We start from the raw sequence: 23,414 nt of genomic DNA, 5'->3' as shown, positions 1-23,414 counted from the left end.
GATTTGGTCAGTGATTCAAGGTCTCTGCCTGCTGTAGAGCCCACTGTAGTTTATAGAAAACGCTGATACACACAGGAATAAAGAAGAGAAACAAGAATAAAAACACAGCAGTGAAGTCATAATTTTAAAGATTATTTTTTGGGGGCATTTTTAGGCCTTTATTTTCACAGGACAGATGAAGACATGAAAGGGGAGAGAGAAGGGGAAAGACATGCAGCAAAGGGTCGCAGGTCGGAGTCGAACCCGCGGCCGCTGCATCGAGGAGTTAACCTCTATATATGTGCGCCTGCTCTACAAACTGAGCTAACCAGGCCACAGTGCAGTCATAATATAGCCACCAGAACTACTACAGAGAGCTGTCACTATAATAGAGTATGTGCTAATGGAGGTATTGCAAATATAAGGTGAATATGTCTTTATCACTGTTCTCGGCATGTTCAATTGAACCCGCCTGGTCGTTTTAACAAACACAGAATTCATATTTAACATTCAAAAACAACATTGCATAAAGGGCAGAAGGGCAATCAAAGTGCTCAAATGTGACTTGAATTCATGACATCTGAGGCTTTTCACCACTGTCATCAAGATTTAGAGGCACAAATGGTCACTTAGTAATTATGAAAAGTGAATCTGTTTGTCAGGGGATTCTCTGGAGCCAGATATGATCTAAATTGAGCATATAGACAGGGATCTAAGGTTGTTACTACTGCATTAAATACAGGGAGGGACCAGATTGATCTCTGACTGAGAATTCAATCTGATCAGTGAAGCACAAACATGCTAGAAAATCTTTTTTGCTTGTACCCTAATGTACTGTAAGTATAGAAGTGGTTGGCTGTGATCACTCGTCCCTTGGGGCTCCTGCATGGTCACTGTGCTGCTACTTCAGATAATGATGGAGCTGAAGAGGCAAGCTCATAAGAGCTGTCTGCAATTAAAAAAAGATCCCTTGAGACTTCTCATCCCTAAAACGTAGCATCTTAAGAGATGAAACACTCACAGCTTTCGTCAACATGTTTTCCATTTGCTGTTGGTGTTGTTGCACATGTAGGGCTTTCCTCAGGAGACCAGTGTCCAGAGACAGGCTTTCCCAGTTCTCACACAATCCTTTAAAGCTAATGGTGCAAAACAGAACACAGTCTTTTAATGCTTCCCGGCTCAGCTGTGTGACCATTAATCTGCAGCACATTCATCCTGATCATGACATGACTGGTGGCGACCTCTTGATCAATACATCATGTCCGGCACCTTGTACTGTTGATGTGCACGGCTGGCTGACACTGCGGGACGTTTCTCCTGCTGCCCTTGCTTCCCAATTCTGGAACTCTGCACACTCAGGAAAGCATCTGCCAGATTGACTGTTTTGATGCCAGTGTTAGTCAGTTCGACCAGCAAATCAGCATCACAGGAACGCAATCCTGCCTTTGGCTACTCTGCTTCAGTCTATATTAGTAACCTTAAACTCCAAAGAATCTGAGCAGAGCGCTGGATTACATTTATCTTCATGGGGATGAAATAGAGAGCGGAGGGAGCGAGGGCATGGAAAGTTTAGGGAGCAGCAGGAATAACGTGGCTAGACTTAAAATGATGTGCACGTACAGCAAAACCTTTCTTGAAGGAAAAAGTAGCATTACAGCAGCAGCTAAAATATATCTAACCTCTTCAGTCACATATCCATCCATTATATCAAAGTGTTGTGCAGACAATCGTTGTTCAAACCCATGAAAGATTGCTTAAAGTTTTAGTCAAGGACTCAAGGTTTTGATATCAAATAGGCTTATGTTATGCTGATTTACAGGGAAATGTGTAAATGCACAAGACCTGCATAAGAGTTTTCTGATGAGCACACTTCTCAACATTTAAGGTGGGTCCTGCAGTAACTTTGTGTCAAAATCCATTTTTAAGACCTTGTTTTCCTCAGTTTTGTGCTGATATTTAGCTTATTCCTATATTATCTGTTTAATTAAATTACCACAGAGTATTCATAGGGTCAGGTAATATTCCTACATAGAAAACATGTACACATTGCACAGATAGTGGGAAGAACAGGGAGTTGACAAGGGCCAGGGGCTCATTTTTGCCCCAGGGCCCCTAATACGTAGGTTGTTCTGGGCTGGCCATGGTGGAACAGGACTGTTCAGACAAAACAAGACATTTGAAGACATCTCCTTGGGCTGAAGAAATGAATGGTGTAATGGGCATTTTTCTGTATTTTCTGACAGTTAATAGATCAAACGATTAATTAAGAAAATAATAAATTGAGCCAGTTTTAACCTCATTTGCCCTGAGGCCAATTAGGAGTCCTCCAGTGACACTTCCACGAGCCCAGTTTGGGCTCCACTGCTGCCTTATAGTATTAGCTCAACGGCCGCAATTTCCCACATTTCTTTCAACTTTATTGTGTAATTGATTCATTCCACTGTTTGGTTCTGTTTTTGAGCTCAACTCACAGTGAGCCTTATATTAAATATTGTCACTTTCCAAAAAACACATTTTAATACAATAAAGAAAAGTCTGATTGATTATAAGTGCAACAATAAACATCTGTTTCACTTACAAGTCATTTGCAGCTGTGTGTGTGTGTGTGTGTGTGTGTGTGTGTGTGTGTGTGTGTGTGTCCGCGTGTGTGTGCTTTCAAATAGAAAAAAAGACAGTGAAGTATTGAAACCAAGTAAGCAGAAAGAAATTATGTGTGAGTGAAGGATCTCTCCTTTAACTGTTTCTCCCTCTCCTCTCCTCTCCTCTCTTCTCCTCTCCTCTCCTCTCCTCTCCTCTCCTCTCGCATTTCCATTCGGTTGAAGCAGTAGCAGTAGCAGTCTTGCATGTGGATCCTTGGCAAGAGGGCAGCAGCAGCAGGAGATACATCCCAGACCAAACTGCCTGAGCAACATGGTCGTTTTAAGAACCGCCGCTTGCCTGTGCCTGCTGGTGGGCTTCTCGCTTCAGGTGGACCTGAAAAGTGGGAAAGAGGCAGGAAAAGCCGGGAATTTCATGGAAGATGAGAAATGGCTGTCAACCATCTCCCAGTACGGGCGTAAGATCAAACACTGGAATCGCTTCAGAGACGTGAGTGGTGTATTTAGTGTACTTAAGCGTGTTTGTCGTATCTTATCTGGTGTTGCTTGAGATGCTGTCTGCGAAGGTAACGCGGGTTGTTTTCTCAGGTAATTTTGTGTCCAGTTGACTGTCGCTCCGAAGTGCATATAAACGTGATATTAGCAGTTCATGTTCATATATCGTAGGTGATAATAAACGCGTGCACCATGAAATGGTTGATAAATTCATCTTTCTTTTTGGCAGGGTGTCTATTCTCTCTATATGCTATTCATTAACAGCCTTTGAATTGGCTGGCTCATTTTTATGGTTGAATTGACACTTTCATCCGTGGAGCTTTTTATGTGAGAGTGAATAAAATACAAACTTAAAGGAAATCTATCACACATCTATCATTGGCCCAAGTCTTTCCAAGCTCCTTCTAGGTAACTGTGATATTCCGAACTGTGTCTGTATTCACTGATCAATACCCATTGATCTGCCATATTGCACATATACATCATGTAGGGCTCACAGTGAGGATGCTCCTAGAGCTTTCAAACCACACACAAGACATTGCTTGTATATTCCCTAAATCATAAATATCAAGTATAAGGGAACACACATTTCTTATTCTCATGTGCATTGTTTGTTGTTCAGACTATATCCTGGGCTGTAAAACGTATTTGTTTATTCTGTTCAGCCATGACTATTCACTTGACACAGTAAATTAACTTATGAATGTATCCTTAATAATTTTATGAATCTCCTACTGACCTAAATTTACTCAAATCTTTTGAGCATTTTTTTGACATTTCATAGATTAACAGATTAATCTAGAATATAACCAAATTAAAATAATCCTGATCGCAAAGGCTTATCGTAATCTTTAAGTAATACATTGTTCATAAAGTTAAACAATAAAAATGATAACATTTAATGAAGTTCAACCAACCAGTCAGCCCACTAGTCCAATCTACGAATGGGTGATCATATTGATTAAATCTTCTATCTCTTCACAATAGCAATATAGGCCTAATGTATATTGTAACACAGTAAACTTAAGGAAACTCAGTTGAGACACCATTAGTAGACAAAATAACCAGATGGGAGTGTTTTTTTTTTTTTGTTAATCTATATTAATTACCTGAGAAAGGATAAAGAATACATTTGCACCATTGCCCACAATGGCCTGATACAAACAGATACCACAGGAATAGCTGTGGCAGTGTGAACACTAACTGTTCATGCTGAGGATGGTTCTGCTGATGATTAGACATTAGTCTTTCATTAAATGTTGGTGGGTAATGATGCGGCTCTTATTGTTTTAACCGTTGCGGATTGGTTGGGCTGGTGATGGCTGGATGTACGCCCGGTGTTATGTCATGCTGTCACTAAGGTTGTTTTATGTGAGCTTGTATGGAGTGCTTTAGCAAATGCTTTACATATTTTGGGGTTCTGTGTTTTTATCTGGCTGCAAGACAAATGCCCCTTCTGGGACAAAAAAGATTCCGATACCACAATTCAGTAACGATTTAATACTAGTCCTCTCTTTTCCCCCGAATTTTTAAAGACTGTAAACCTCACTGTGTGTAACTCATTGGAATATTTGTATGTAAAGTGATATGAAACCAGCTAATGGCACTCATTTTATATAATATTTGACATAGAAATTGATTTAAACGGGGTGCCAGATTTTATATCATCCAGCCTCGACTGTCTCTCCTGTCAGCATCCAAAACAAACACAACCAGCAGGGGATATGTGGGAGATGGGGGGTGACGGTGAGAAAAGGGTCAGGGAGTTATGGTATCGGGTGTGGGACCCCTCCCTGGTACCTAAAGACAGAACACATGGCATGAATCAGGAGGTGAGGGTTCTCAGAGGAGGAGTCGGTTAGCAACGGCTTAGATCCAAGCCTCTACCTTGACAACCAGACAAACTGTTTGATGTTATTGCTGAGGAATATCACCTCAGACAGATAGTCTTATCAATGTTGGCCAGACAGCTGCATTACCTTTGACCACGCTCTGTGGCATGCAGGAATCAGCCCCACTACCGTGGGGAATTTGTAATTGAATTGCAAATTTGTGTTGTCATGCAAATTTGAATATGATCTTGGCTGGTTTTTGGAATGGTTTGCCTCACCTTCTACTTGGATCGGTGCTGGACCGATGGGAGGTGAACAGGAAGGAATGGGTGGGGGCTTTCTGTGGGGCTTTTGGCGACATATTTGGGTCATGTACCCACACTGTCCTGAGAAGATTTGTTTGAAATTTCTAGAAGTTGGGTATTAGATAAATCAAATTTAGTTTCTGAATGTGATACATGCAAAATGTTGGAGAACATCTCCACCAATGTAATAGATTAATAGTTTTGTCTACAAAACGTCAGATCACATTTTCCAGAGCGGTGACATCTTCAAATTGCTTGATTTTTTTTCTTGAAACAGTCTGCCAGATAGATCAATGTAAATGTAAATATTTGATTCCTTGATTGGCAAAGTGATTATTAAATTGACTAATCAATTAATCAAGTATTTCTCCACTTGTGTCCGTAAAAGGTATTCACCCCTCTGACTTTTTCTTGGTTTACAACTTTGGATCTCAGTGGATTAATTAGTCTCCTCTGCAACTGATCATTAGAGAAAGTCTCTTAAATGTCAAAATAAAAACAAATCTGTTTCATTGAAATTTAATTAATGTGCTGTGATTCACATTTGTTAAACCCTAGAAGATGAAAAAGTCACAGTTGGGGGGGATGGATACCTTTTATGTCCACTGTGTGTGTGTGTGTGTGTGTGTGTGTGTGTGTGTGTCTGTTTGTGTGTCTGTGCGTGCGTGCGTGTGTGCGTGTGTGTTTCGTCATATGTGTGTCCAAAATGTAGTCCACACTCTGGACTTCTTGTATTTCCCTTTTTTAGATATTTTACTTGAGCATTTTGCTTTGGTTTAAAGGACAAGATGAACAACATGATTGTTAGTGGTTGGTGTAGATTTTGCTAACATGGGAAATTTCGCGTCCTTACTTATTCCTGTCTCTCCATGTGAATCTAATCAAAAAATCAAAGCAATGTTAATGTTGAACCTGATGAGGAGACAGGCAGCCGAGCTGGCTTTGTTCTGCATAGATAGGACTGTGAAATACACCATCAGAAATGCAAAGGGGGTTTATTTGTTTACTAGCTGTCCAGGCAAACAGGTGGTGTGAAATATTCATACTGCATCTTAAAAAAATCACTATGGGGGCTTAATAAAGCAGGAATGGCAGTTTGATTGATCTGACTGGATTTTTAAGTGGACCAGTGTACACAAGATTATCCAGCATCGAGACATAATGAGAAACGTTGAAAGAAAGAACAATAAGACCAAAAGCTGCAGAGGCAGGAGGTGTCGGGATAATCGACAGCATGTTACAGGGGGTTATACAAGCTCCATTATGATTGGCATCAATGTTAAAGCTGTAATCTTGGCGCACTGCGATTGTTAGGATGTCGAATCTCTCAATGTAGATTCCCAAGTTTGCACAGAATTCACCCACACAAAGCAGGCCAACAGGTTACAAATGTCCACAAATTCAGCTCGGCTGCAATTAGCTGATTGCATTTTCCTGAATAAGGTCATCAGTTAAAACGCTTCTTTGACTGCTTGATGTATTTTTTTTCCTTTCCCAACGCAAGTTCCCCTTTGCATTCTGGTGCGTTGGGTGGATCTGCTCAACGGGAACTCATGAACAATACCGTGCTGTTCATTCACGGCCATCTCTCTGAGCAATGCAAAGTGGGACTCATTAAGGAGCTGTGCAGCCTTTAAGCCATCCACAGAGAGCTGTTTAAGGTTTGCACCTGCTCTACTGCCTGCTACATTTTTAATGAGGAAAAATTGCTACATCTTTCTCAGGTAAATGGCTCCTCAGCTCTTTTAGCTGTTAAGATTATCACAGAGCGAGTAAAAAATATGAGTCATCGTTAGCCATATTGGTGCGTGCAAATTAATTTGATTAATACAAAATTTGATTACAGTGAGTGGTTCCTTACATTTTACTCAAGTCTCTCAGTGTGCCTAAATCTACGGTGGCCGACAGGGGCAAAAGCCCTGCAACTTAAGAAAACACACGCAAATAGACAAAACAAAAGCAAATTAAGAAAACAACTTCATTAATTTGACAACACATGCGCAGCATTCAGCAAACGCACTGCAAATATCACAACACAACCAAATACATAAACGCACTGCAAATAAAAAAACGATGCAAAAAGAAAAGCACGCAAACCCCGAAAAAAGAAGCGATGCAAAAAGAAAAACAACTTCATTAATTTTACAACACATGCGCAGCATTCAGCAAACGCACTGCAAATATCACAACACAACCAAATACATAAACGCGCTGCAAATACACACAACACAACCAAATACATAAACGCACTGCAAATACACACAACACAACCAAATAGATAAACGCGCTGCAAATATGAAACGATGCAAAAAGAAAAGCACACAAACCCCGAAAACAAACGAGAGAAAACAGATCTCAAACATAGATTTAATATTTACAGTCTATGCAGTTTCTCTCTCTCTCTCTCTCTCTCTCTCTCTCTCTCTCTCTCTCTCTCTCTCTCTCTCTCTCTCTCCTTCCCTCTCTCCCCGTGAGGTCGAAAATCCAGCTATTCCACTAGCTGCTCCCTCTAGAGGCCTGGAGAACTTCCGTTGTGTAATCTGGATGCAGCGTTTTTTTGTTGCATTTGTTTTCTGGGTTGGTGTGCTTTTCTTTTTGCATCGTTTCATATTTGCAGCGCGTTTATCTATTTGGTTGTCTTGTGTGTATTTGCAGTGCGTTTATGTATTTGGTTGTGTTGTGATATTTGCAGTGCGTTTGCTGAATGCTGCGCATGTGTTGTCAAATTAATGAAGTTGTTTTTCTTTTTGCATCGCTTCTTTTTTTGGGGTTTGCGTGCTTTTCTTTTTGCATCGTTTCATATTTGCAGTGCGTTTATGTATTTGGTTGTGTTGTGGTATTTGCAGCGCGTTTGCTGAATGCTGCGCATGTGTTGTCAAATTAATGAAGTTGTTCTCTTAATTTGCTTGTGTTTTGTCTATTTGCGTGTGTTTTCTTAAGTTGCAGGGCGTTTGCCCCTGTCGGCCACCGTATAAATCTACCTCAATATTTATGAAGGAATATGAAGAAAGAGAAAATAACTGCAATGTTGTATTCACTTTACATGTAGGCCTATAAGCTTGTGGACTGCAACTGTTTGTTGTGTTCAGGGGGAAATAGGTGGACCCAAATGCAGAGGCAAGGCAAGCAGGCAGGGGAAGGATTGAGCTCGAGAGTTTATTTAAACACAAAAATGCAGGAGATCCAAAAAATGAGGCAGACAAAAACAAAAGGAATCCAAAGAAAGCAGGCAAAAACTAAAATCCAAAAATAATGAAAACACGAGGAACAAACTAACAGCAAACTAATGGGAACAAAGTGAGAACAAAGGGAAGAATCCAAACCTGGTAAACTAGATGCAAACACGCTGGGAACAGACACAAACTGACTGGAAAGAACACAAACACCAACAATGATCTGACACAGGACAAGGGGAACACAAAGACTAAATACACAGTAACACAAGACAGGTGACACAAGGGCTGGGAAACAGGTGAAACACATTAGGGCTGGGCAGTACAATCAAAAAAGGCGGGAAAACACAAGACATAAAGTAAAACCAGACTAGACAAGACAGAAAACCAAACTATCAAAATAAAACAGGAAACTGAGCAAAATACAGAACAGAAACAGACTACCAAAATAAGATAAAACACACCAACCCATAACACTGTTGTGGATAAGTACTATTAGTCTTGTTTCAATTATATAATGTCAAATAATAGTGATCAACAGATCCTAGACACTAAGATGACACCTTTAGATTGCATGTTTTGTCCAAAAATAGTCTAAAAATAGCAGCAAATCCTAAGCTAACTATTGAAATTATTAATTATTAATTTTCTGTTGATTGAGTTATCATTTAAACACACTTTAGCCAGTGACATATAAGCACTTTATATGGCAACACATACATGACAGCAAGCAGGTTGGAAGAACTAATTGAACTCTAATAGGCAACCTGATGCTTCACCCAACTATGGATCAGAGTCATTATTTATCCGTGCTGCTGTGACTGAGATGATGGCGATGATGACGATGGCTCGGTCACTGATCCTACATCAACACAGCTCCTCTGTGAGAGCTCTTGGAAAAATTGAAAGACCATGCATGGGTTCACTCTGTTTTTCTGCGGAACATAATTCGGTTGCATCCTAAGTGACACTGAGCTCCGTTACTTAGCTCAAAGACACGCTGCCAGCTGTGGGTTTTTCTGCTCCTGTCGTCAACCTCAGCCATTTATTAGCCTCCCACAGGATTTATGCTCCTGCACTAACAGCCAGTGTAATTACGGATATGGAAAAAAAATAGCTAATTAGAGCAAGAAGACAGTATGCAATTGTAGAAAATATGATAATGAGGCTTTTTTTTCAGATAAAAGTGAATAGCAATGCAGGGGTTGAAAATAAGGATGAGAAAAACCATAACAGTTAAATGAGCTAATTGTTATCTGTATTTCCTCTGAAGATCAGCCTATCAAGTCAACTATCTGTGGAAATCTGCTCGTTGCACACTAATGAGATCAAAATGGCAGAAGTGGTGGAAAGAGACGCTTTCTTGTCCTCATTTCATTACCATGCATGTCTTTTACTGGAGGTGAATGTCGTGGTGGTGGTGGTGGTGGTGGGGGGCGGGGGGTTGCGGTTGCTGCAAGTGTTTGGACTGCACAGATACGATTCACAGTAGAAACGGAAGAAAGGAGATCCTGTTGGCTTCCCAACACAAGCGTGGGAGATTCCTAATTGAGTGGAGAGGCTGTTTTGTGTTGTTGCTCCTGTGGAAAAGCTCTGCTCGTCGGAAAGCAGTTCATGCTTTGCAAAAACGTGAAAGAAACACTGAGAGAAGCTCAGGAAAGCTTTTTCATAGGAATGTTCAACAGCACACAGCTTGTCCAAATACACAAAATCCCTTTTCTTTTTTTTTATGGCTGAGCACAAGGAAGCTACTTGCTGTGATAGGACAGTACACATAGATTAATGTGTTTAAAATAGAGCATAGCTGCACCTACTACACCACCAGCATTGACGGCCTGAATTCCATCATTTTGCTAGCCGTTAACTTCTCTGTGAGTTGCTAAAATGTCGGGCTGAATAATTAGCTGTTCCAAGGTTCTTCTTTTGGCTCTATTGTTCATGCATTATTTATAGTGGCATCTGTCTGAGAGTTGTCTCTATACTGGTGAAGCTCCTCTATGCCTTCCTACAGGCAGAGTGATAAATGCTGCCACTCTGCTTCTGTGTCTGTCTTCATTCATGGCTGTAATGATGGCACACCCAATACTCAATCAATGATCCAGCTTTTTAGCAAACACAGAACTATATCATCGATTATAAAGTGTCGATAATTAAGAACTGATACAGCGTTTGGTTTTTATAGTTTACTGGATCGCCTTTTGTGGTTGCTAGGCTTTTTGGGGTCCATGAATACACAATTACACAAGAAACAAAAAATCTTAACATTAAGAAATGGTAATTACTACTAAACATGGTCCATATATAGATCAGTCAAGCTCATTAATGAGCAGCGATGAACGTATGATTATGAATTATTTAATGTATATCTGTGACTGAATGTATGTATGGATATGAATGGAGGAATGAATGTATATTTATAACTGAATATATGGATATTCATGGAAGTAGGAATGAGTGTTTGTAAGGCCTGTATGGGAGAACAGAAGAATGTAGGAATGATGTTTTTTTTGCACAAGTATAGAAAATGGTAATTTGCAATTTGCATAGCTCTTTGAGTAGCCCAAATGTTTACTGTACATTTGTCTTTTAATTGTTTTAACCCTGTGCTTGTTGTGTGTCTCTGTTGTAACCCTTGCCGCAATTTCTCTCAGTGTCCAAAACAAATTTCTCCTTGGGGAGACTAATAAAGATACTTTGACTTTGATGTTGAGATATTTCAGTCTGGACCAAACCGACCGACCCATTGAATCACACTGCTGCTAGCCTGGCTAAAAAACAAAAAGAGGACTATAAAACGCAGAAAAAATGAAAGGAATAGGCCCAAAAAGATAATAACAAAGTTGAATGTTCATAATGAAAGACATTATTTTTTACATTTGTAAAATATGTGATCTGGTAACAGGCACCAGTCTGAAGAGGCTCTGTATAGACTTATGCTATTCAGATCATTTTAGGTTTTCTTTCCCTTCTTCGCATTCTTCGTAAGATTTAGATTCACTAAAACTGGCTGAGGCTCTTCTTAGAAATGTATTTCACAGGTTTTTAAAATAAAATGATAAAGAAAAAAATGATAAGAAACCCACCTGTATTTAATGTCACCTGGAAATTCATCTGCCCCTTGACAATGACATCCCTATCTGTTTATCTGCAATGACCTTTATTATCGCTCACAGACACGAGGCGGAAACCTCAGTTTACCCTTCACTGGGTAAACAAGCTTCACCAGCTGAAATCACTCTCTGTTATTTGAGTGGAAATTATAAAACCTGACAAAAAACAAACCCTGCAAACATAACTGTGCATGTATTAGCCAGGTGGAAATATATTTAGGCTGCATAAAAGTGCTGCCCTGAATATATTCAGGTCTGCCTGAGGCGTTTTTATGTTTTTGATAGATGTGTGTTTGGGGCCACCATTATAAGTTGTCTGGGACCGAGCTGCACTAAAGACATTGTCTGTGCAAACACAGCCATATCGCTTATGTTCAGTAACAATAGGTGTAATAATGCAAGGTGCTCAGGTTCAACCTGGCATTGATAGATTATTTGCTTTAGGCTACATATCACTCACTGTTAAAACAGCAGGGCAAGTTCTGTACAATTATAGTGCGTTCCATTTACCTCGGAACTCAGAAGCCCAAGCTGGGAATGACGTCACACCCGAGTTGAATGTGTTCCATTTACAAGTCGGATTTTCATTGTTTTCATTGCCAGGTTAGCCATTGTTAGCAATGCCAGTTTATAACAACGCATTACGCTGTTTTTGTGCATAGAAACAGCGTAACAACATGTCCCCAGATATAGAGAATATGGAGAGCGCTGCGTGTACGACTGATTTAATGAGACACAAATACGACAGAAGTGCTTATAACTGTATGTTACTACAGCTTTCACAACTGTTGATGCACGGAGCAGCCATGTTGGATTGTAGCTCGGGGTACTCGGTGGTTGCCCAAGTTCCGAGCTCAGAAATCCGAGGTCAGGGGGCATGTTTCCGACTTTGACCTCGGAAAATCTCGAGTACAAATGGAACGCACTATTAGGCCAGGCAGCTTCAAACACTGAGGACATGCTCTTGCCTGGGGAGAATCAGCCTCTTTTACTGTCTTCTGATGTTTGATTTTAATGTTGGACAAGACCGGCGCTTGTTTGTCTTTGGCTTGATTGTCCCAGATCTGCGTGTGAAGGAGCAGCGAGAGCTGAGCCTCCTCACTGTATTAACTGATAGCAAGAGGGAGGTGTCAAGGACAGGCTTGGAAGGGACTGTGATCCGGTCTGTGTTCAAGCTGTATTTAGTATGTGTGGCATGTGGTGGATATATTTGTTTGCGTGTGAGAGTGGGAGAGAGACAGAGACTGTTGAGTTGGCAGGGTAATGGATACACACTACAAAGTCATATTGAAATGACCTTAATCAAGCAAATCGTATAGCAGGCATAGGGCGCAGAGCTAAAGCACTAATAGCTTTTTTCTCAGTTGAAAGAGCTCGACAGAATCTCATTTATGCGTGATGTAGTCCTTCCTAAAGCCATAACGTGACATCTCAATGAGGCTCCCTGTTGTACTGTAATATCCCGCTGCCACTGCGGGAGATAAGCATTATCAGCAGCCACAACAACCCAATTTGTTCTCATTGCCATGGCAGAGAGAGGGAATTAAATGTAATCAGCCAGCTAGCATATTTAACTTAGCTACCCCTGTGAGCTGTCTCATGCAGATCCCTGCAGCATTTCAACTGGGATGGTTATCATCATTATCTTCTCTAAACCATGCTGCTGGTCTCTAAACTCATGCATCTGATAGTTGTAAAAGAGCTCTGCAGCTCTCTGGTGGACTTCTCATTGGAGTCTAATTCAAACAGCAAACACAATAATTATTGCAGGCACAGATAGATGGTGGTAAAATGATATTGTAATCAGAATTTTGGGAGATTTGGGAGAACACACATGCTGACGGTGCACTCCAGCATGCTCAATTGGATACAAAGCTGCTCAGTACAACAAAAATCTTTTCACAGGTCTTAATGCCAACCTTCCTACTTTCCGGGGCACTCAGACCCAAACTTATTAGTTTCTACTGAAGATATGCATCTTTAAAAACAAGTTACACATTTATAGTCTTATCTTTTAAAGAAGGCTCGGTAATAGTTTATAGCAAATGGACAGGAGTGAACACAGCATTTCTTGGGGACTATTTCCACATTTGGTGCCCTAGTGAGGATTTTACAGCAGAAGAACAGTGTGTTTTGGGTTTTCTTCCAGACCTTTGAATTGCTGTCCACATATTTGATTTGTTCAGAGCTTCGTAGATGGGATTAAGCATGCGGATGCTATCATACTGCATAGCTAGCTAGCCACATTACTACATCCACAAAAAATAGCAACAGAAAAGATGTCCTCAAGCATGGATGAGATCGACACAGCTGTGAAAGTTGGTTTCAGAAATAACCTTTAAAGTGGTATATTTTCAACCAAGCTAACAGTGACAACAACACATTGAAAACATTGAAAATGATGCATTTGTCCAGATGAAAGAATAGTCTGCCTCGACTACTGATAAAAAAAATAAATAATGAAAAGGATAATAGCAAGTCAAGATACAAAATTAGATACAAACATATCTTACAATAGCCAATAGATGACATACAAAAAACAGGTATAAACATTGACAGTATACTGTTAAAAAAGTGTGAAATCACTGGCACAATACTTTATGTTTGGTTTGTTCTTTCTTGCTGTTTTACATAGTTTACCATTGTTTAAAATTAAGATTTTTAAAAAGAAGTAGACTAGAATCTGTTCGTAAAATGTCTGTTTATTAACTTAACTTTTCCAAATCAATCACAACTCCGTGATAATCAATTCATGAAGCTAGCTTGTATTTTAAGTAGTAAAACCTGCAAGGCTTGTTTTTCTCTCCAGGGAAACAAGGTCAGCTTTTTAGAGTCTATTGGAGTGGAATTTGTTTTCAAAGCCTCCACTACATTCAATATTGATTTAAGTTTCCGGCGTTAGATAAGTATTCCACCACCAAACAAGATTTAAGGTCATTCATTTATTAATGTATGCTGATAACTTTTTGTTTTTGCAGATCAATACTGATGAGTCTAGCTACTACAAAGTGAAAATAACACAGTGTTATCAGGTAATTTTGTTTCTGCGGAGCCACATGCTTCAGCTTGTCTTAATATGGGTTTTTCAGCTAATATTGTATGCAGAAGCAGCATGGCTCAGCACAGTAAAGACGGCCCTGCATAAGCTGCGAGCTCCCTGGGGCATCTGTGTGGAGCTCAACCTGAAGGCTCGCCTTCTCTCTTTCTGCTTCTTTGTTTTGCAAATGGGGGGTAGGGAGCGATAAGATGCTGCAGAGACTCAGCTGTTCCAGGGTTCTGCTTGGCTCAGCAGTGGGGTTCAACAGAATCCATTTTTCTGCATTCGCGCCATCCTCCTCTCCAATTACTGCATCTCTCAGAGCATGCAATGCCTTGATACAACTGTGGAGTCTGCTACAGAAAAGTGAGCCCGGCCGGCGACTGTTTGATGTGTCACTTCATCAGTGATTTGGAGACCACAGCTAACGGCCTCCTGAGAATGGAAAAGGTTCATTTCTGTGATGCAACTTCATGTGGTCTTATTAGCCGAAGGCAGCAGCTCAGAAAAGAAGCCTCTCATTCGGAGGTTTTAATGTTTTCAGACTCTTGTTTCAGATTGAAAAGAGACTCTGATGCTAAACACACCTAAACCAGCCTGTGACTTGATAAAAAGCGCCATTGCCAGTTGGTTAAACCATCTGCATTCTTAAGAAAGAGCCAAACTCACCAGTCAGCCTAATTATTTCTGCATTTAAGCGCAGTGCAAATGTTTCAGATGGATGCACGCTTGACAGTTGGCTACTTTGTGGCTCGGGCAGAGAGACGTGCCCTTCAGTGTGCAGAGATGGCTGCAGAATGTGCTGGGTACTATACTGCATTGCAGGCAGGCGTCTTACCTTGTGAAACAACATGTGTCCTTCGCCAGGCAGGCCCCCGAGCATCCCTGCTCGGATGATCAATTTGATCCAGCTCTGTGCTGCTGGGCTGCTACTTAATCCCATAATGCTCCAGTGTTTTGTTGCAATTGAGACACCCCCATTTTTCTCCGTGTGTTTCTTATTTTCATTAAAGTGAGATGAAAAATCTCATGCTTCTGTCATATACACAGCATGTAATCACCTTAAACAGTCTGTAATACAGAAATTGATTATGTAATCGTCTGTCAGAGCGAATATAGTGTAGATATCTCAGACCTGTCACAGTTCAATAAGAGTAAACTGAGAAGGTGGCCTCTAGCTCACCCAGTAAGAGCGTTCGCCCCACATTGGCTGAATCCTGCAGCGGCGCAGGTTCAAATCTGACCTGCTGCCCTTTGCTGCGTGTCATCCCCCATCTCTCTCCCCCTTTCTAGCCTGTCCACTGTCACTGTATAATAAAGGGAAAAGCCCCAAAAAATAATCTTTAAAAAAAAAAAAGAGTAAACCGAGAAGTTACAGGTGCAGGAACCACATGTGTTGGTATGTGGAATCAATGTGAAAGTATGTCTTTGATTTATGGGTCATGTTCAACTGAAAACTCAATTTTTTGCCAATCTCAGGCTAGTGGGTTCAGGCTGAAAGACACACAGCATCATTTTGGAACACTCTAATGTATTTCTAAGTGGTTCAATCTGTAGTGGGTCTGCATCATTAGTGTCTCTCCCATTTCTCCGCCGTTTTCAAAGACGGTGGGGTACAAACAGAGCAAGACATTACCTCCGCCACTCAGGCCCCAGCATGCTGAATCGGGGCGCTATAATGACATGGCAAAGGCGAGATGCACTCCCGCTGCTCCCTGGTAACTACAGAGACACGGAGGGTGGAATGTAGATTCAAGACAGCCTCTGCCTGTGTGCCCTTTAGCAGCGATTTATAGTAGGCAGGGAGATGTAGCTAATTCAGCAACATTAATCAGGCAAAGCACATTACTGTGCAAATGACCGGCCGGGGGAATGATGAGCTGACAATGTCCTGCCAGTCAGAGAGGCAGACACACCTCAGTGATCTGATAGGATGACATAGCCCGGGCCCAAAGCGGAGCAATCAGCTGAGGAAAGCCTCTCGCAGGTCTCCGTTCATTACAGACATGACCCGGATCACCAGTCCATCCATCAGCCTGTGTTTATCCAGTCGCTGCCAGAGTAAATTACTTCATGAAGCTAGATAAATGACAACTGGAGGAAATGCAAAATGTCCGGATCATCATTTAACCTCTAACTCATATCCTGCTGCTTAAGTGATGTCTTCACTGCAAATGTTGTCCTCGGAATATCAAAAAGGAATATTGCGGAGGATGAAGCATGCATGTTATTGCTCTGAGAGACTGGTTTCATCTTTAAAGAGGGGCTTCCGAACTAAAACTTTTTGAAATGTGAATGTGAGGTAGAGTTCAGCAATCTGTGTTTTTTAAGATGGTACCAACACTTTGCTGCTGTTGAGACTGTTTAGAAATATGCCGCTAGATCCAAATCAGGGTCAAAATAAATATAGTTATATATGCTGATTGGCTGGTGTCAGCCATGGTTTTTAGACAATACATGAAGCTAAAGCCAGCAGCCGGCAAAGGTCACAAAATCCACCTACCAGCACTTCTAAAGTTCACTAATGAACATATTATATCTTGTTTGTTTATTCCATACAAAAACCAAAGTGTAAAAACTGCAATTTGCATTTGGATAGAGCTAAGCTAGCTGTTTTGAGTCTTTGTGCTAAGCTAAGCTAACCAGCTGCGGCTTGTGGCTTTATATTTACCGTACAAACTCATCTAAAACGTATTTCCTGAAATGTCGAACTATTCCTTTAAGGCAGGATAAGAGGCTGTTTGGATATAGGATCCATGGATAAAGAATCAAACCACAAAACATAATTTATGATCTCTTTGAATTAGATTAGGTAATATGATGTTCTGTGATCAGAGAGGAGCTTATCATCATATCAGCTGTAGACTGGTCGTTATCTCATATATAATATTTGTGTGTGTCCGGCCCTTTCAAGAATTCTTTGACACCCACCTTGGTTTTATTCCAAATGTTTCCTCCATTTTCAGCACTTTCTCCACAGCAGACAAGAGGTGTGTGAGTTGAAGTTACGAATTGGCTGTGTGTGTGTGTGTGTGTGTGTGTGTGTGTGTGTGTGTGTGTGTGTGTAAGTGTCCTCTAGAAACCCAGACTGTACAGGTCCTGTCACATTACATGGACAGATGAGCTGCAGTGACGGAGAGAGCGGGCTTGCACGCACGTGATGGATCATTGCAGCAGGGCGAGGAGATGCAGATTCTCGCTGTGACATTTCTTTTTCTCTGTGAGCATTTCTCTGGCAAGCTGAAGGGAGGTTGTGCTTTGGCGGCTCTCAGCTCGAACACTCAGAGCCCACAACCTTCTCTTTGATATCTTTGCTTGTTTTATTTTTGTTTACTGGAGATGTATACTCCCGCCATTTTTTAGATTACTACTTAGTTTGCATTCTGCATCAAGCATGGAGGGCGTTGTTGACCTCTAACACTTAAGCAGTGGATAAACACGTGTAAACATTACAGATGGCTCAACCCCACTTCTTCAGATACCAGTTACACAACATTTGTTTTCTTCTACTAAGATGTTTATCAGCCATAATCACCTATTTGCTGTAACTCAGTATCTAAAAACGTGACGCACATGTTTTAAGATACTTAAATCCCGTAAGTGGACGTTCATAACATGACTTAAATGTCTCAGAGCTCGTTAGCTTGGAGCGCCAAGATATTACACTCATGTTCGAGCTCCAAACATCAGCATTTTCCAAGGAATTGTTTCTTGGTTGCGTGGACAGACATAAGACCATCTGTTCAGAGAGGAAATGTCAGCCTTTGGCTTAGACTTGGACTCAAGACAGACTCAAGTCGCAAAAATGACGACTTGTGACTCGACTTAAGACTTGAATGAAAAAGGCTTGCTGCGGAGGAGACTCGACTTGGTCGCCCATAATTATTGAAAAATGCTATATTGTGTGTAGTTTTTCTGTCATGAATAAGTAATAACATCATCAGGATGTGCAAAACGTCTCCATAAACAGGATGCAGACTTTCAGTTGCAGCTGCTGTGATGCACATCTTACACCCACCTCAGTATCTGAAGGAATTGTGTCTGTATTAGATGATTCCTCGCATCCCGACTTACGTCTAGTGCAACGTTCAGTGCCTATGCAGGAAGTGAGGTAGATAAGGTTAGGCTGTTGGATGAATGTGTAACAATACATGCAGGAAACCAGAGTTTGCACCCATCACAGACCTTTAATTAATGCTTGTGTTTTTTCACCTTGACCAAGTGTTTTAGTTGCCTAACCCTGACCATACCTTAATTATGATTTATTTTCCATGACCGGAATCTTTTCCTAACCTTTCACAGTAGAAGGCTCAATTTTTTTTAAACGTTGCAAACTAGTGTAATCCAGGGTTTTGTCACTGACTAGGCCACCTTGACATCCCTAATTTTAGATTTTAGTGTTTTAAATGTTTTTCTGCTATCCGACCTAGTGTTTTTTCTAGTATCACAACAATACTGAGTATTTAGATGGAGCATCACTCTCCAGCTCACATACTCCAACAGCAGAGCAATTCCCTTGCACAACACGACACAGACATGAAGTTAAATGGTTTAGGAGTCAGCTTTCCCCTGTGGCTGTCATGCAGAGCTGGGATGTGAACATTTTGGTGTCAGTGCTAAGGATGGGTGTGTGTGCATGTGTGTTGCAGTGGGTGACGTTGGGGTTGGGTGGTTCAGGGTTATCGTGGTATTTGTGTCACCAGCAGACGGGGCTCGGTCGAGGTGAGATAGACGTTAACTCGGAAGAGCGCAGTCAGGCTTGAGCCAAATGCTGTCAGCCTAATACCAGCGAGCGGTCCAGGAGGAGCAGTCGCAGCATCTGGATAGTCAAGCTCCATTAGCCTCCCTGCTCTGTTTTACACCGGCTGCCATACAGCCTTGTTGACAAATGGCAGAAGAGGTGGTGTGTGTGATATTAATCACATAACTCAGGGGACCTCCACCATGAATATCATACCCCCTTGCTCCGTGATCTTTCCCCTCGTCCCTCCCTCTTGTCTGGGCTCGCTGTGAACTGTATAGCAGCAGCCTAGCTGGGATTCAGTGATACAGCATTAGCTCTCAACCTTGGTGAAGGACTAAATACAGCCTCAGCCTGGTGTCCTTGCTGTCACACTGCTGCTGGGAGAAGATAAGCACTCCAGGCTTTAGGACATTCAGTAGGACTCCCACCGGCCCCTTGCAGCTCTGAGAGCTGGGTAATTGCAGAAGTACTGCGAATAATTAAAAAAGTAATCATTGCATCTGACACGTGACATGCTACAGTGGTATCTTTGATAATGAGGGCTGTCGTTTTATGGGAATTTTTTTTTTTGATACTCTATTTTTTTTCAGTATTTGCAGAAGCCGATTCTGCAGCTGATTTAATGGCTTAGCAATTATTTTGGCTTTCTTTATACTGCGGTGTCACCATGAAAGTTCACTGTTACAGCTTTAACCTTTAAAATGCCATGTAAAAAGATGCAGATCCCAAAAAGAAGAAGTAATTTTATTCTGCAGGGGAGGTGTTTACATTTCATATGACATATTACAAGTTTCTTTTTCTTTTTCTCCTGTAGCAGAAATCCAGCAGATTTTGAAGATAAACAGTGATATTGCCTCTCGTATATGTGGCACCTGGACATTTTCAGTGTTACAGAGAAAATATTTACCTCTAAGAAACATTCTCAAATCTTGAGTCCTGCTGCGGCTCGGTGATGAATTCTTGCTTTAGCCTTTTAAAGCCATTCGCTGGCTTTTTGGCTTGTCCTTGTGCGGCCTGTAAATTGATCATAGTGATTTATAAAGTAGACAGCTATGGCTGTGTGTGTGTGTGTGTGTGTGTGTGTGTGTGTGTGTGTGTAAGAATTAGGTTTATTTACTGGGTTGAGTTGCTGAAATAAACCATGCAGTGCTATATTTCTCTCAAACACACCGAAGCATTGAATGATGAAACACACGGGGAGGCTGCGGTGGGTATTGATGTGTAATGCCCTTGGACCGAAGCCAAGACGGTGAAATGGAATGAAAGGAAAGCAGTCACTCCCCTTTAACTCAAGGTTATACTTTACAGGAGCTACATGTATATCTGTCTGTGTTGTCAATGGTACGCTTAGTAAATGCTCTCTGTGTCTGCTGCAACCATAAAAAAAACATCTAAATCACATCTACCTGTTGACTTTGAAGATTGACAACAATTTGCCTGTATTTTTTCCAAGGCCGATGCTGTATGTCAAGGCTTATCCACAACTTTCTGAGCTGGCAGTTGCTTGTAAACACAGCCACAGAATGAGCCCTTAGCGTTTGGTACCACTGCCAGATCATATAAGTCGCAGTGGATCATCCTTGTTAATAGGCGCTCATAATCCTCTGTGAATGTCTTATGCTGTCCCCTGAGAGGAGCGAGACTAAGGCATATATTTGCAATCAGCGTTCATTAGGGGCTGACAGTTTAACTGCTGCCATGACTGTAATACACCAACCTACTGTTTGCACGCTGAATGGAAGCTAAATGAAAACTGTGAAGTGTTTTGTTTTTATCTCTAACAATGGCTCTCTCTTTCTTTCTCCCCCACTGCTGCTTGTCATTGCCACAGGAAGTTGAGGTTAGTGTCTCTTTTGTCTGTCTCCCTTTTGACATCTCTTTTTGGCTGTACTGTAAGGTGTTACCGACCTTTTAAGTAAGAGCTCATTTTGGCTAAAGCATCAAAATACATATATTATGTCATTGTCTAGAGATGTCTATTTGACTACAACTCAAAGGTGAAAAGCATTGTAATATAAAGACAAAGGACATTAGAAACAATAACATGTAAAACATAAATAACATCAAACGCAAACAACTGCTTTCTAGAAAATAAGTTGAAGTACATAAAAACTAAAAGAATATGGTTCATCAATGAAAATGCATTTTTCTTTTTAGACTCACAGCGATCAATTCACGCTAATAAAAACACAAAAACTATCCCCTTTACTCCTCACCCTGTGAACAGTATTTGCACATTGCCTTCAGCTATACTTGTTCAGCTTGACTTGAGAGCTCAGGCTTGGTGTCCCCCGAGCAGAATAAGACCGAGCTAAACTGAACAGACCTGATCCTCAGGGTCCTCTCTGGGCCTTGTGCCGAGTAGTAACCGCTTTATAGTTGATCCTCTCTGAGAGAGAGAAATGGGTCAGAATGGATACAGCAGGGGGACACTGAATTTGTATTATCGTTCCAGCAAATATTCCCTCTGCAACAGTACAGGAGGTAAGATAGTCCAAGTCTTTTTATGAGATATATGTAAGTATTGCTATGTGCAGTTTACTTAATGTTAGAGTCTACATCTACAACAACAGCAACAACAACCACAATAGTTTTAATACAACACTTAAAGAAACTGTTTGACATTTTGGGAAAAATGCTTACTCACTTTCTTTAGAATTAGATGAGAAGGTCGATACCGCTCTCAGACATTAGAGTGGTATCAATCTTCTCATTTAACTCTAGACAAAAAAAAGCGTATTTCCCAAAAGGTTGAACTAGGATACTGTCAACAATCAAATAAATGTAATGCTTAAATGGATAAATAAAAAAATAAGAAATTATTTGGACACTACAAGGATATTTAAAGAAAGCCTTGTGGTAGACAGACAGACGGACAAATACCTTATTCATCCCTTTGGGATACAAATGTCTTTTTTAGAGTCATTTGTAATAAAGAGACATAAGTCAGCTAGCCTGAGCTCCTCAGGGTGAGGAACAGTCAGGAGGCTGCTCACTGGCTCATATGAAAACCATTCTGAAATGTAGCTGTGCATCACATCTAGCAGTGCACTTAAAGGTTAAAACTGGACAGAACAAGACTACTACTTTTTAGTGTGTTGTTCAAAACATAAATCTGAAACAAAGATATCCCCAAGAGGGGAAATTAGGTGTCAGCAGCACAATAAACTGAGCAGATAAATGACACAGCAGCATTAAGGGAAAAAGTAGAACTGCAACATATATCAAAAACAGATGCAAAAAAGTAAAAAAAGAAATGTTTAGTTGATCAAAGAGAATTTGACTGGACATGTATGTTATTATCCTGACAGACACTGTTATCCACAACTTAATGGAATTTAAGATTTTTTTGGAAAGTATAAATGAATGTCATCAGCAAAATCACAAAGTTTTACAGCGATAGCCATGAATGACATGCACGAGTGGTAAATATAATCTCTTTTTTGACATTGAGTCATTATTTTGTGGCTGTGTAAGCACTTGGTTACACTTCTGTTTCTAGTTTAAGTATTTATTTTAACTTAAAGATCGAAATAAAGATAAATCCTGAAGCAATATGCAATATGATAATTAACTTTTTAAAACCCATCTATTCAACATAAGAGCTGAATATATTTGAATTAAAATCAAATACTCACATTGAAACTGTCATTCATGGTGTGTAGCAACATTTGTGTTATCTTCCTCCATTATTTATGCTCTTCTGAATTCTCATTAAGCATGGGTTCAAGAGCAAATTTCCTCCATTGTGTTGCTTAACATGAATTATTTAATCCATTAATGCAAATATATTTTCTTTCCAGGATGACTACATCAAAAACATGGAGGAGAACATGGGCTCTGATGAAAGTAAGTCTGATTTTATCTGATTAGAAAAGATTTTTATGGACACATCAGGATCGCTGTGTGGTTTCATTTCAAGTTTTGTGTGTTTTCCACTTACAGCCTGAGTGTATGCTACTGTTCTATATGCAGAGACAGTTTGCAAGACTTTTAATATTTAAATGGCTTGACTTACAGCCAGTTCTGCTGCAAAGAAAAAAACCTGCTTTATTTCATATTCTACCAGCATAATCAATGCTAAGTGCTGTCCGCCTTTATACATCTGCTCTACATAATGAAATAGTGTGGCGCACATTATC

The 23,414-nt window shown here is 40.6% G+C and overlaps 1 protein-coding gene across 1 annotated transcript in view; it reads left to right on the top strand.

Annotated features, from left to right (window-relative positions):
• Positions 1–2,789: 2,789 nt before the first annotated feature.
• LOC116061436 (testican-2) overlaps positions 2,790–23,414 on the top strand; it is a 40,874-nt gene continuing 20,249 nt past the window's right edge. Inside the window, exons 1-3 of the mRNA XM_031315638.2 lie at positions 2,790–3,066; positions 21,104–21,112; positions 23,076–23,121. Of these exons, the coding sequence (XP_031171498.1) occupies positions 2,890–3,066; positions 21,104–21,112; positions 23,076–23,121 (232 nt within the window). The 5' untranslated portion in view covers positions 2,790–2,889. The remainder of the gene's footprint in view (positions 3,067–21,103; positions 21,113–23,075; positions 23,122–23,414) is intronic.

Source organism: Sander lucioperca, chromosome 22 (assembly GCF_008315115.2).
Source record: "Sander lucioperca isolate FBNREF2018 chromosome 22, SLUC_FBN_1.2, whole genome shotgun sequence".
NCBI classification, from domain to species: Eukaryota; Metazoa; Chordata; class Actinopteri; order Perciformes; family Percidae; genus Sander; species Sander lucioperca.
The sequence above is the reverse complement of the archived record's forward strand: the minus strand, read 5'-3'. Positions and strand labels throughout refer to the sequence as shown.